This window comes from Molothrus ater, chromosome 6 (genome assembly GCF_012460135.2).
Source record: "Molothrus ater isolate BHLD 08-10-18 breed brown headed cowbird chromosome 6, BPBGC_Mater_1.1, whole genome shotgun sequence".
In the NCBI taxonomy this organism is placed as follows: Eukaryota; Metazoa; Chordata; class Aves; order Passeriformes; family Icteridae; genus Molothrus; species Molothrus ater.
In genome coordinates, this window is record NC_050483.2 from 19,170,221 (window position 1) to 19,184,600 (window position 14,380).

Below are 14,380 nucleotides of genomic sequence, written 5' to 3' on the forward strand. Positions count from 1 at the left end.
GTCCTTACAGATGCTCAGCTTTCTTCTGGATAAGACAATTTGATATGAAAAGACTAGATTTAATATTTGTTGGGTTAGAGATAAAAGGTCTGGGAGCATCCAGACCATGCCATAGATAATCTCACCCTGAGGATGGGCTATGGATGGGCTATTCTCAGTTCATTATTTTTTTTCCTGCTCACCAAAGTGACAGAAAAAGTAAAGGAAAATATAAACACATAGAAAGATTTTTTAGGTATAACTTTTTCTTGTAGTGTATATAAACAGATATATTCTAGAAAGTTAATGACCCGTACATGAGTTGTAGCACACCCCTAAACTAAAAAAAAAAAAAAAAAAAAAGCATTTCATTGGACAGAGAATGCTTTATATTAGAATTGACATTGTTTTGGGTGCTGGTTTTGGCTGGAGTAGAATTAATCTCCTTCACAGTGGCTGGTATGGGGCTGTGTTTTGGATTTGTGCTGAACACAGGGTTGATAATGCAGAGATGTTTTTGTTATTGCTGAGCAGGGCTCACACAGAGCCAAGGCATTTTCTGCTTTCCATGCTGCCATGGTGGTGAGGGAGCTGGGGGTGCAGGGGAGGAGACACAGCTGGCACAGGTGACCCCAGCTGACCAAAGGGATATTCCACACCCCATGTGTGTGGAATCATCAGTGCATAAAGTGGGAGGAAGAAGGAGAAAAGGGGAGTTTGGAGGGATGTCCTGTGTCTTCCCAAGTGACTGTCACACGTGGTGGGGCCCTGCTCTCCTGGAGGTGGCTGGGCACCTGCTCACCTGTAGGAGGTAGTGGATTAACTCCTTGATTTTCTTTGCTTGTGGGCACTGTTTCTGCTTTCCCAATTGAACTATTGCTATCTCAACCCATGAGTTTTCTTTTACCCTTGTGATTCTGTCCCCGATCCTGCTGGTGAGGGAGTGAGCAAGTTGTGTGGGGTTTGGTGTCCTCCCGGAGTTAAACCATGACAATTGTCAACTGTAGAAGTGTAAAACACCAGCATGCACTATGGCTGCAAATATAGAAAACACACCACCAGAGAACCAGGACCCATATATGAAACATTCATTTGCATATCATTATTAGAAATCCACAGATTTCATACTGAATCCAACTGAGACCACTCAGCTACCGAGAAGACATCCAAGCCAAAGCATTCACATTTTACGGTCTGTAGAAACAAAGGACTCTTTTGAACTGACCTCACAGTAACTATCTGGCCTCCATCCAGGTCAATTCCATTCATCTGTGCTATGAAGATGGCAGCCACAGCTTCATAGAGGGCAGTTCCATCCATGTTAATAGTTGCTCCAACAGGAAGAACAAACCTTGTTACACGCTTATCAATGCCAAGATTTTCTTCGAGACACCGGAATGTGACAGGTAATGTTCCAGCACTAGGGAGAGAAAGCAAAAAACACAAAGAAGTCACAATTAAAATCAATATAACAGATACACATAAGGGAGCAAAATTAGAAATTCTAATACCATTGTTTATATTTTCTACTTCCGCTTTCTGCTGTGATTTAAGCCTTTTTTAGACAATTTTTAAACTAGGCCTACATTTAACTGGAAGTGGGACTGTAGCCAAGACATGAATGTGGCTTGATGTAGGATGAGAGCTTGAGAGTGCCTGCATGAATCCTCAGCTTTTCACTGAAGTCCAATTATTTTGCCAAAATTGATTAAAATAAAAACTGAGAGGTTTTTTCCTTTATTTTGTGAAACCTAGAAATGTTTGTTTTTTCTTTCTTGAATGCAATGAGACTGGTCTTAACATGCTCTGAAAAGAAAAAGAATTATCACTTTTCCTAGTTGAGGAAACAAGCACAGAATTAACACAATTTGCACAAGTGGTTAGGCAAATGGCAGAAAAGACAACAAAAGAAGGAAGAAAAATCAAAAAAATAGGTCTCAGATGTCTGCAGGTCTCTGCAGAGATACAGCCTCTCTAGAGAATCCTGAAGGCAAGTGGCATTTTGATTTATTGAAACATGGTTGTATTAAAAATAGTTTTGCAGTGAAGGTTAGAACAGCAGATGTATCATGTCTAAACAGCAGGTAATAATCTGCCAAAAAATAAAGCACACTGGTATTTCTCAGGTGTACCTGGAAGCTGTGCCTAGCGCTGTGATCCATGCCTGGAAAATCCCAGCAAGGAATGAAAATGGGCTTTTCCTTGTTATCACAAAGTAGAGCAGAGGCAGAAAGATCCCTCCATGGATGACAAGACCCACAATCACAGTGACCATGTACATGCCAAGTTGTCTAGCAACTACTTCTAGGTCCTTGATTGCAATGATTTTTCCACAGATGAGGCAAGCAATACCCAACGGGGAGTACCTGGAGAAAGAAAACAGGCATAGGCAGAACTCATCTTGGCAGTGCACTCATAGAAACTGCGCTGAACCAAACAGACTGGAGAAGAGCAGGGAGCTCTCAGGCTCAACACTGAGGTGAACGTCAAGAACTGATTGAAATTCAAGGGATAGTTTTCACATATTTTTTAAAAGTGATGGCCATCTCCAGCAAATCCCCCATATACTTCATTTTCCATCCTATCAAATGGAACATGCCTTTCCTGAATAGCTCTCAATCCTAAAATAACATTGGACAAGAATACGATAATGTTACACAGGCTTGTATCATAAAGAACGGTGCAGATTTGTTCTTAAAATGTAACTTTTACAACCCATTGATTATCTGGTTTCAGGAGGTTGCATTACTTACTTCAGTTAAACTATTTGTTGGAATGAACTGTTTATATCTTGAAGGCTGGAAATGTTTCCACTGTTCTTTCAATAATTCAGACAAATGCTTTTTAATTTATGGATTCTTCATTAATTATGTACTTTTGTTACTTAGGGTATGGGTTTTATCTCCTTAATCATTAGAACAATATGAAGGAAACAGATTTTCAGAATAAAAGTGCTTCCTGGTTTTTGTTAGAATATCTCATGATTTCTCAAGCAGTGTGCCCAAGGCCTGGAAGCCTTCAATCACTTCAAATGCAAGGCCAGCTGTTATACCAGTTATCATAAAATGCCACGTTTCAGTGAACTTGACAAAATGCAGTTCTTACAGAGAGTTACATGTTGTCAGAGCCAGATGTCTGTTTTGTTTTATGCTTATGTAGCAATGCCATGTTCCCGAGAGTCTCTAGGTGCCATGGGAGTTGCAGATGTCTGGGCTGAGCAATCATAAACCAAACAGAATGTAACTCTGCATAAGGAAGTGCTTTTTTCTTTATAAACACACACTAAAATCCCCTTGCTTCTGGCCTCAACAAATCTCTAAAAATTCTAAACAGAGATGAACAAAAGGAATTCCCTACATCAATTTCCTTTTTTCATGGGAAGAGAAATAAAAATCACATTAATAAAAATAAATATTTACAGTGAATTTCTTGAAACTTGAAAGATTTCCTGCTGTTGCAACACTGACTGCTAGAGAATGTTTATATTGTAGGCAGGGTATTACGTCTTGGGTCTACCAAATGGTCCTAAATAAGAGTAAATTCTAGCTCCTGGAGGGTTATGGGGAGTTATGACTTTCTTAAAGGCAAGTCAGGCCCCATTATTACAAACAGGTAAACAGGTGTACTTCAGAAACAGGGCAGATATCTTCCAGTGATCCCATTGCAGCAAGGTTGTAAGACATTCTGCAGAAACTATGAGTGAAAGGATTACACATCACTGAAAACTACTGGAATTTTATTTGATGCTAAAGTATTTTTACTAAAGAAGACCATTAATAAAGTGTGTCTACAGGCTTTTTTTTGTAATTATACCTTCAAGGCAATACCCTGGGATTAAGCTAACCTCCCAGGAAGATTGGGATACTCTTGTGTGGGCCATTCTTGCTTGCTGAGGTGTTCTCCTCTATAATGAACTTCCACAGTCAATGTGGCATTTGAAGGCCTTTCCTGGTACATGCATTGTATTTCAGCACACAAAGAACAGAATCTCTTCAGAAATGTTTCAAGTTGGGTCCTAAATAATTCTCACCAAATGGAAATAATGCTGCTGTGGTTTTAATATACCTTTCAAGGCTTTAGAAAGTCAACTATTTAATTACACCATTTACTAACAAACTGGCATCACTGTATCAAGGTTTTATAAGGGCTTTTTAAAAATTACTTTTTTTGTTCTGTGAGTTAGAACTACAAACTTACCACATGATCATGGTTACTAACTTCATTACAATCTCATTCAGGATGTTGAAGAAATCCACCATCATCTTGGCCTGTTCTCCCATTTTCCCCATAGCAATGCCAAAAGCAATAAAGAATCCTATCAAACCTGTTGGGGAAAATTGCAAGACAAAAAAGAAGGCTCTTAGGAAGTTTTTGCACTTAGTCAATGTCTTGATGCTACCTGCAAATCCAGATTTCACAGAAACACAGAATCACAGTTTAGGTAAACTTGGAAAGGACAACAGTGGGTCATCTGCTCCAAGCTCCCTGCTCAAGCAGGGTCATCCTAGAGCACATCGGTCAGGATATCAGAACTACAGGGTATTACAAATGTCTTGGGATTTTTTAATATGCACTCATGCTCAACTACCATAATCAAATCCAGAAAATCTTTTATTCTTCAATGTTTTACTAATTTCACAGCCCAATTACAGTTTTGTTGAGTTTTTTCCTGTATTGATCTGATCATCAAAAAATACATATACAGTAATCTTCTCAGTGCCATTCAGCTATTAGAAACCTCATGAGCTCTGGCAAATGGGAAAGGTAACACAATGCTGCACTCTAACTCCATTGTTAAAAGAGTTTCTAGAAACCAAGAGGAATTTTCTCAGGCTTTACAAAAGTGCCTTGACAGACCAGTCAGTCCTGGACTGTGGGGAAAGGCAAAGTAGCCCTAGAACTTTTGTAGGGCAGAAGTATTCCTGTTAAATGAAGAAGGTAGAGGTGGGAGGAGAAGGTGGGTATTGCACTTAGCCACAGAACTCCGAATAAGCAGGTTAACCTCACTGAAAAGGCTATCAGTTGATACAAAATTGTAGCATTCAAAATGGGTAACGTTTGGCTCCAAATGTAGATTTATCTGGAGTATTGGACTATCAGTGTGAAAAAACAATGGATGCATCTGTCATGGATTACTTTGGAGCTGTTTCTTCAATGCTAACCTTTTGCATCCAGAAATTTTCAGTGTCCAGAGTTGGATTATTAACTGATACTGACAGATGGTTTGAATCTTCAGCCATTCTTTGAGGCTAAATTTTCAGTCATGATATGAGTCCAGTATTTAACAAATGTGTAAACTAATCTGGGAAATTCCTATGGAAAAAACCTTTTGGGACACAAAAACATTCAAGATAAGGGAATATGAGCTGCCAATACCCTGGGAAAAGACAGGCTGTCCCATATCTTCACACTGGGTTTAGCAACCAGATTTTTTTTTCTTCTTTTTTTTAATCCAGTTTCCTGTATACAAAGTCATTCTTTAGAACCAAGCTATCTTTGTTGAGTCAGTTGAATAGGGAAGTGAAGCATATGTTTGTGTGCCACAGAGCGTAGAGAAATGATGAAAAGCTTTTCAAAGACCAAGTTACTTCCTGGAATTCAGAATCTGCATTAGAAAATGTTAATAGGTAGTTTTGTTCATTAATTCCAAATGAGCTGTTATGTTAGTCATGAGAGTCAGATTGGTTCCTATTTGCAGGAATTTGCCTGGCTTGTACAGATTATCCAAACTGGATGGCAATTCCCACAACATTTTCATTTCTTCATTCAAAAATCAAACCCACAACAAACCAACCCAAAAAAACTCAAGAACATTTGAGAGTCATTGGTCAAAACACCACAGCAAATTCCCCAGCTATATTGTCCATTTCTTTTCTACAGGAATTGCATTCAGCCTTCTAGATCTTTTCTTATCCATGACAGAGCCTACACAAAACAAGCCCAGCATTAAATGGAATGCATCTCTCACTCAAAACAACTGTTTCATTTTAATTCATAAGGAGAATTCTGGGAGAGAAAAAAACAGGTGAGGGTAAACAGCATTGGCAATGAGCTGCTGCCTCATGCCTGGTGCAAAATGCCAACTTGCAGCTCTGAAAGTGGCTCCTCTGCCCACAGATGCTGAAAGGAACGAGAGTCATGAAAGCAGGCAGGATATAGGGCTCTTGTAGAGCAGGCTGCTTCACAGAAAAACAAGACCAGCTTATAGATGCTATCATCTCCCCTGTATCTAAGCAAAGCAGCCAACCAATTCACCAACACCTCAGAAAGGTCTGCAGACAGCACTGTGTCAGCAAGAGCTGTTCAGCAGCTGTAAGAGGCCATTTGCCCTTCAAAGATTATGGCCTAGTGGTGAGACAAAGCAGGGGATTAGGTACCCCAACATACTGTCCCACTTTGAGGACACCTATAGACAGAGAGGTGTCAGCCTCAGCCTTGCGGATGTTCTGTCACAGAGCATCTTCAAGCGTAGGTGTGAGGCTACAAATTGAGAGCTAATCTGTGACTGACTTCACCCACATACAGAAAGGAAGGAGTTGAAGGAGGAGCACTCCTCTCTCAGATGAAAAAACAGGGATTCTAGACACAGAAGAGAAAATAGAAGTGGTGTGGAAGCTGTTTGTTTCTCGTGTGCCCCCATCCCAGACTGAACAGTTGCTTCAGGAAGGGGTGGGAGATAGGCAAAGTTTTCCTACCACCTCCACTTGCTGGCTTGTTCAGACAAGATGGCATGATGGCAATTGCAGCTGGTAAAGGTCAGCAGCCAAGATGAAAGGAGGAGGGAGTTGTGACTCAGAAATGTGTCAAGCCTTTCTGGGAATTTTCTTGGGTGGTGTGGTTCACACTCCACCTCTCACTTCAGGCTCTGCCTCAAGCCAAATTAGTTCAGCACACCCAAGACAGCTACTGGAAACAACTTGGATCCATCAGGGGGTGTGTGAAGCACTGGCTCTTGAAGCTCTCCCCCATACTGTTTTACCAATATGCATTAGTATTAGCCTAGGTCAGCTTCTTCTAGGATGAAAGGATATTTTGGGTAGCTCCTACATGCTTTGCCACTGTACTCCTCCAATTCATAACCACAAAGCTGCCAATCCAGAACAATTCACCTGCTGATTTCTGTGATAATCTCAGAGACCAGTGGACAGCCACAGTAGGTGATAACATTTGATGATTATCTAGAGAGACTAAATGTGCACTGAAGACCAGATCAAACAACACTGACTACCTAGCCACAGCAAAAAGCTGTGACATACATCTCATGTACATATTTGACAGGCAGGAAATTTTCTTACCCAGGACATTCATGCCATCCTTAAATTCCAGTCCCTTCTTAATGACCATCTGGGCTTCAGGTGCTGCTGTCTCATTCACCATAGCAATAGCAGAATCAGTGACATTAGGTGGCTCTTCAACAGGTAGTGGCACCAGCACTCTCTTGGTGACAGTTTGGATCTGAAGCAATAAAAAGGGAGGATGAGAATGGAAATAGACTGAATACCATATGGTAGACAAGGAATTAATAATAAAAAGTCTTCACTTGAAATTACAGGGAACTATATTTTTAAAGTATTAGATATGCATTCCACAGCCTCTTAACCCTTCCAAAACTAAGTTTATTTTTCAACAGTTTCAAGTGCTTCAAAGTACTGGGGGTCTTCCTCATAACTCTAGTGTGAAAAGTATGGCAAATGCATGTTTTTTATCACTACAATGAAACATTTCACAGATAGTCCCTTTGGCCAGACAGTTCACAAAGGGTGCTTCCCAGACTGTGTGTCACAGGCCGATACCATTTGTTTAGCACCAAAAGCCAGGTGCCTCTAAAATCAGTCATGGCAGCAGCTCTGCAGTAAGGCTTCTTATTCAGGATGGTCTGTCCACCTCAAGTCATCCCAGTTTAATGGTTAACTTGAATCAAAAATTCAGGACATTTCCAACACTTCTCTTACAACTTTTGAGCTCTTGACTGCAAGAGCTCAAAATGAAATATACACAGTGCCCTGAGATCTCCAATTAAAAGATTGTGGAGCATAGATAACAGAAAAATTACCAATGCTGCCAGATTCAAATGTGACCACCTAAAAAAAAAAAGGGCATCAGCTTCTGAATGCATTTGGACCCACTCCTGGCACATGAAAGTCAGGGTAAAGGAAAAGCTGGGAAGGAGTAGTAGGAGGAGAAGTGAGCTTGAGGTTACAGCTAGGGAAAAAGGGAGGAGGGAGTGGAAAAAGAGAGATTTGTGATTTGCTGCTTTTAGAAGGGATATTTTCCTCCCACTTCACACCTTGACCCTTTTTTCCGCCTCTTCGTGGTCCTGCGACAAGCAAAATGGTTTGGAAGCTATGACTGGTTTGCCATGTTTTCCCATCTGCTCCCTACTCACCTTGCTCCTAGAAACACTTAGCAAGGTAACAGAAACTGTGCATTAGCTTTTCAAAGAACATTTCCACCTCTTTCTTGTTGACATGGACATTGTAGTACTATGGATGAGGATCCAGATTTGATCCATAGGGTGTAAAGCCTTATGGTTTTAAAATACCTTACATCTCTCCTTCTGAAACCTGCTGCCTAAATCTGGAGAGGGGGATATAGACAGAAAACCTACATAGCTTTGCATGAGAAACTCTTCAGTTGTCCTGAAACCACCTAACATTATTGAATGCCTACTTTTTTTCAGAGTTAAATTTTATCTGAGGGATTTTGTCAACAGAGTATTTTTTATGTGAGGTATTCAGAATGCAAGAACTGAGTAATGGAAATTAAACTTAAAATATTAGACTCTTCACACTCACAAATTCCACTATAGTCACTTAAGTTAAAGGTCCTCAGCAGTCCTTTGCTCAAGGTCACAATCTCTAAAAATGCTGAGTCTGACATAAATCTTAGATGCTGACCACATCTGAGACTAAAAAACCATTTAAATTTCATAGTCATATTCACAGATGGTCCCATGGTTTTTCTGCTGGAATAGCAATTTTCATTATAAATTTAAACTTTCTTATGGGCCATGTGAGAAAATTCAGGAGACATTGAAATTTCATGATAGCCACAGTCCAGTTTGCAAATGAACAGTTCCAAAGCTGCACATGAACATCTTCACTGGCTTTTGCCTGGTTGCAATGAAAGGCACAAAAGCTTCCCCACGCAGTGTTCAGCTCCATTGCTGTGCACCCTTCAGAACCACTCTTTGCATGATTACTGCACAATATTTCTTCCACCTAAGGCTACCTGGAAACTCTGAGCGTCTATGGAGAGAGACTGCATGAATGTAGGAAAGAAAATATATGCTGACACCATTAAAGCAGGTGATTTTCCTCTTAAAGAGAGAGGAAAGTAAAGCCTAACTCCTTACAGAGGAGTTTAAGGCTATCAGAAGTAAAAGTTCCATCTAGTCACATTTCACAAATGAAATGTGGCTTTGTGGCAGAGGTTTTCAGTAGAAATTAGTCTGGAATCTGCTAAAATCAAACACTGAAAAGCCAAAGCCAAAAAAGCCAAAAAGCTCTTTTTTTTTTTACTAAATCTAAAAATAATCAGTGAAATTAGTGATCCATAACTAGTGAAATAACATGAACTTTGGTTAGTTATGAAAAAATACTACTAACACTGAAAAAATAATACTAACATTCAAAAAAAATCTGACACAGGTAGCTTAATTCTTCTTTTTTCCACTTTTTTTGCCCCTTTGTCAGGATATTTGACCACCTTCAACTGACAAGAAACTGAATTTTCCTCTCTTCCACAGTTCAAATGAGGGAGAGGAAGAAAAAACCATAAGCACCTTGCTTTCCCTCACTTAATTTTGCAAAAATACATTTCACATTACATGTGATGTTTAGCCACCCACAGTTTGACCACATGACTGACATTCCCGTGATGATTTGGAAATATTGAGAATGTTCTCTCTTTAAATCCCCAAGGATTATATGTTTTTATGTGGAAGTCCATGTAAGAAGTGAAGCAATCCAAACCCTTTTGGCAGTTTAGGTCACCCTCATTCTTCCACTCTCCCATGGCCTCTTCTCCCTTCCCCCCTCTTCTTGTTCCTTTTTTCTTTGGCTATAAACACAGCACCAGCTATCATGCCATTTCACACAAGAACACTTAAGAACAGGTTTGGCAACAAATCCTGTTAAATCAAAAACACCAAAACGAACCCAACCCCCAAAACGCCCTGTCTGCATTACTTTCAAACAATTCAGTTGGAGGGAAAAGCAGCTTACATACAAGAAATATGCTTAAGCATATTTTACCTCTTAAAGTCAAGGTGTTTTGATTAAGCACTAGTGAAAAGCTTTCAGACAAAATTAACTCCCTACAGGGCAAGTAACACATTGTGCAAGCATCCTTTCTTCCCAGCATGCTCCAAAGCTGGTGAGATGGAGCCACCTGTAGGTGCATCAGCCCTTTGGAGCAATTATCCCCACCTTATCTGGACACTAACACAGCAACAGAGGTTATGGGAGGTTGGGTTTTGGGGCACATTTTTTGCAATGAGCTGGAATGATGATCATCCGTATATTCCAATCAGGGCATTGCAGAACCATTATCTCTGTAATTAACAGCCAAGTTAAAATTCAAACTGGGTGAAAGACCAAGCCAGCATTCATGACCATAGATATTGTATGAAAAACATGGAGAAAATTAAAGATTACTTAATAACAAAATTTAAATAAACTTCATTAAAAACACCTCCATGAATTTAAATAATAACTACAATATAAACCAAGGCAGCTATTAATAATGTTATTTCATTTACCTGCTCAAGACTTTAGACCTGTATTCCTCTTTACATCATCATTTCTCTGATTAAACTAAACACTGACATTAACTCTACAGACAACCCTGACAAGATGTGTAGAATATTACTAAGGAGCAGAAGGACTTACCTGCTGAAAGCATGCTTGAACCAGATTTTCAGGGAACAAGTTTCGGATCAAATCCAAGAAGGCATCCAGACTAGATACTTCATCATTCTTCTTCCCTTGCCCAAGCTGTTTCTTGAGTTTTGGATTCCCTGGATGGATGGCTAAAACCAGAATCACACCCAGCACAGCAGCAATAATAGTGGTGGACATGTAGTAGACCATGGCTCTTGTCCCCAGGCGGCCACTAGCTTTAGCATCTAATCCAGACAGCCCTACAGGTGTTTAAGAGACAAGCAAATATATTGACACTCAATGTCCAATTAAATAATTATAAAATAAAATCCTTTATAATTTTCAATATTTACTGACTACCCCTGGGTGCCTACTTTCACCCCTGTGATATTCTCACCATGAGACAGATTACTGATGCTTCTCCCTCTAGTTCTTATGTGTAAAGTGTCTACTGCTAACAATTTGAAGAAAAGCATTTAAAACTCTGTCTAATTGCAGAGGAAGTATTGAAAAATAGAGAAGATCTCTACCATCTTTTGCCCTTGATTTCTGCAAACTGGTCATGGTCTGGCTGACACCACACCTTCAAGAAGGCTAGGCTCACTAGTGTCTGGCCATTTTACTTGCAAGCTTCAATCCAGAAATTAGATCAAACAGCATATTAAGAAATTTCTGATTGTAGCATGTGTGCATGTGCTTGGAAATAAATTCACTGGAGCATATACATACTAAAGCCAACCAAGTTATTCAGAAATTTACTCTGAAATCCTCACTGCGACTGCAAAATGCTGACAGGATCCCACCATTATTCTTCCTCCATCACAAAAAGCAAGCCAGGTGATACCTGTAGAAAGCATCTTAAAGTATTTATGGCTAATGGCTCTTACCTGTGATTAAACTGGAGATAATTAAAGGGAGGATCAGCATTTTTAGCATCCGCATAAGTATGTCTCCTGGGAAGGCTATTAGCATGATGATGTCAGGGTCAATAGGTGTTGCTAGGCGAAGAAGACCCCCACACACTGCACCCAGGATAACACCTGGAGGACAAACAAAAAAAGGAACAGGTGGGTATTGGAAGGAACTGCCTGATGTGGAATACTGCACATATCTTTGAAGAAAACTTGATTCTTAGGGCTCGTGTCTTATTCCTTTTTTTTGATGCTCTGCATCCTTCTCCTGTGCTGAAGTTCTCAAAACACAAACAAACCCCTCATTGTTTATGTGGATAAAGTGATAAAACCTAAACCTCCTGCTCAGGATTAAGGCTGTTAAAGCATAAATTAGGGGGGAAAATGCCATGTCTACTTTCATAACATGATCTTTGTGAATAGGTATTTTATGTTTACATCAAGTAAGCCTTTTTTTCCTGATCCCAAGTCCAAGTGTAATAAAACCTGATAGCAAAGCTTGTGTTGCGATTCACAGGAACTATGTCTATGAAGTATCTCTTTGATACAATGAAAAAAAATACTTGTATTTAAAACTTTTTTCTTGGACAGCATGAGGTACACCTTTGAAAGGCGATTCAAGGCAAACATTTCAGCAGTATGTGGTTTTGCAGGCTGAAAATATGGAGATGAAATTTGCAGCTCAAGACCAGTTGCAGCTGTTTTTTCAAACAATAACAAGACTATGTCTACAAATTTGCTGCATATGGCTGTTGGGCTTTCAATGAAAAAGAAACAGGCAAAGAGCCAGTGAACCACAATAAAATGTCAAACTGTTCCGTATATGGAAGATGCTAAAGCCAGAGGCAATATTCAAGATGAGATCATGGAATGCTGGCTTACAGCTTCAGAGAGGAAAGACAAACCTTAAAACCAGTGAAGTGTAAACTGAGAGATAAAAGAAAATTTTGAAGAGTTTTATCTTTTTTTTTTTTTTTCCCAAATCACTGAGAGAACAAAAGAGTAGTGCATTCAGTTCTACTGGATGACACTGACCTGACTGGCCTTGGGGTATAAATCATGGTCCTTTCCAAACCAGATACCTCAGTGGTGTGGATTTGCTCTCTGCTGTGTCAGGAATACCATGCTCACCTGAACTACACAAGCAGTGCCCATAGGCATCCTATCTCCTCTCTGGCTGTTCAACTGGAACAGCTGAAGGCCACAGACAGTGGCTGTGGTGCCACAGGAACAAATGCAGATACACACAGGGTGTCCAGAGCAGCAGATGTAGCTTACCAAACACAGTAAGAGTCAGGAGCAGATTCCTGTGGAGGGACTGGCAGAACTGCACACATATGTTCCTGGATCTGTGCTCCACTGGATTTAAATGACTCTCATGCATCCGGACTTCTACTTGCTTAGGCATATTGTTGGCACTAGAATAAAAAGTGAAAATCAAGTAGAAGTTATAGCATAAGATGCCAAAAGGGAAAGTCTGGATTACTTCCATCATATATAACTGGGGAATCTGATGCATATTCCACCACCTCCCACATTGCATAAACATCGCATATTTACTGCTCCAAAGAAGTCTCTGAAATGGCAGTGGTGTGTCCTTCTAAAGGTGTAGCCATCACAGAATTTTTTGCAGTTATTTCTCAAATGGTAGAGATACAATCAGAATTAATTCACTGGACATGGCATCATAAATGTTTTAAGGACTAAACTACTGGTATGGAGCTAGAAAATTCAGTTTCCCCAAAAACCACGGCTGTTTACTTAAGTAGAAGAGACAGCTGAAGAACAAAGTTTTTATTAGCAGGAAAACGTAGATTTTAATACCTTATTTAATTCCAACTGAGGATAATAGTTCTAAAAATTAGGATTAATTTGGAAAAGAAAGCATTCAATACCATTTTGCTTAATCTTTTGAAAACATTTATTTTCAACATTAACATTTTTTTAATATAATCAGAATGCTGATGTCAAGACAATACTTTTAACTTGGTTATAATGAGACTTGAACAATTGCCACTGAAAATTAGTTAGAGAACTATGCATTCATTTCCCAAGAAAACCTTTGGTTTCATTGAATTGGCAGTCCTTAGAGGAAAAAGTTTTTTCACTAGCTCTGGTTTATACTTGAGGAAGTGCGTAGTGGGTTGACGCTGGCTGGATGCCAGGCACCCACCAAAGCTGCTCACTCACTCCCCTCTGCAGCTGGACAGGGGACAGAAAATTTAATGAAGGGTTTGTGGGTTGAAATACAGACTGGGAGAAATTGTTCATCAAATATCATCATGGGAAAAAAAGGCTCAACTTGGGGATATGAGTTAAATTTGTTACTAACAAAGAGCAGGATAATGAGAAGTCCTTAAGAACACCTTCCTGCCACCCTTCTCTCCCACCCCAGGGGTGCAAGGAGACAGGGCATGGGGGTGGGGGTCAGTTCATCACCAGAGGCTTCTCCCGCAGCTCAGGGAGAGGAGTCCTTCCCCTGCTTCACCATGGTGTCCCTCCCACAGGAGACAGTTTCCTGTGAACTTCTCCAGTGTGGCTCCATCCCACCAGCAGCACTCCTGCCAAAACTGCTGCAATGTGAGTCCCTCCCACAGGCACAGAGTC

At 40.0% G+C, this 14,380-nt stretch overlaps 1 protein-coding gene across 2 annotated transcripts in view; it reads right to left on the reverse strand.

Moving 5' to 3' along the window:
* SLC1A2 (solute carrier family 1 member 2) overlaps positions 1-14,380 on the reverse strand; it is an 86,187-nt gene that overhangs the window by 21,173 nt on the left and 50,634 nt on the right. For both annotated transcript variants that reach the window (XR_004980261.2, XM_036383343.2), the window contains exons 2-8: positions 13,052-13,191; positions 11,750-11,902; positions 10,872-11,122; positions 7,275-7,434; positions 4,177-4,303; positions 2,112-2,345; positions 1,205-1,399 (exon numbers count right to left, since the gene is read on the reverse strand). Coding sequence is in view for 1 of the 2 variants with exons in the window: in XM_036383343.2 (XP_036239236.1) it covers positions 1,205-1,399; positions 2,112-2,345; positions 4,177-4,303; positions 7,275-7,434; positions 10,872-11,122; positions 11,750-11,902; positions 13,052-13,191 (1,260 nt within the window). In the remaining variant the exon portion in view is untranslated. The remainder of the gene's footprint in view (positions 1-1,204; positions 1,400-2,111; positions 2,346-4,176; positions 4,304-7,274; positions 7,435-10,871; positions 11,123-11,749; positions 11,903-13,051; positions 13,192-14,380) is intronic.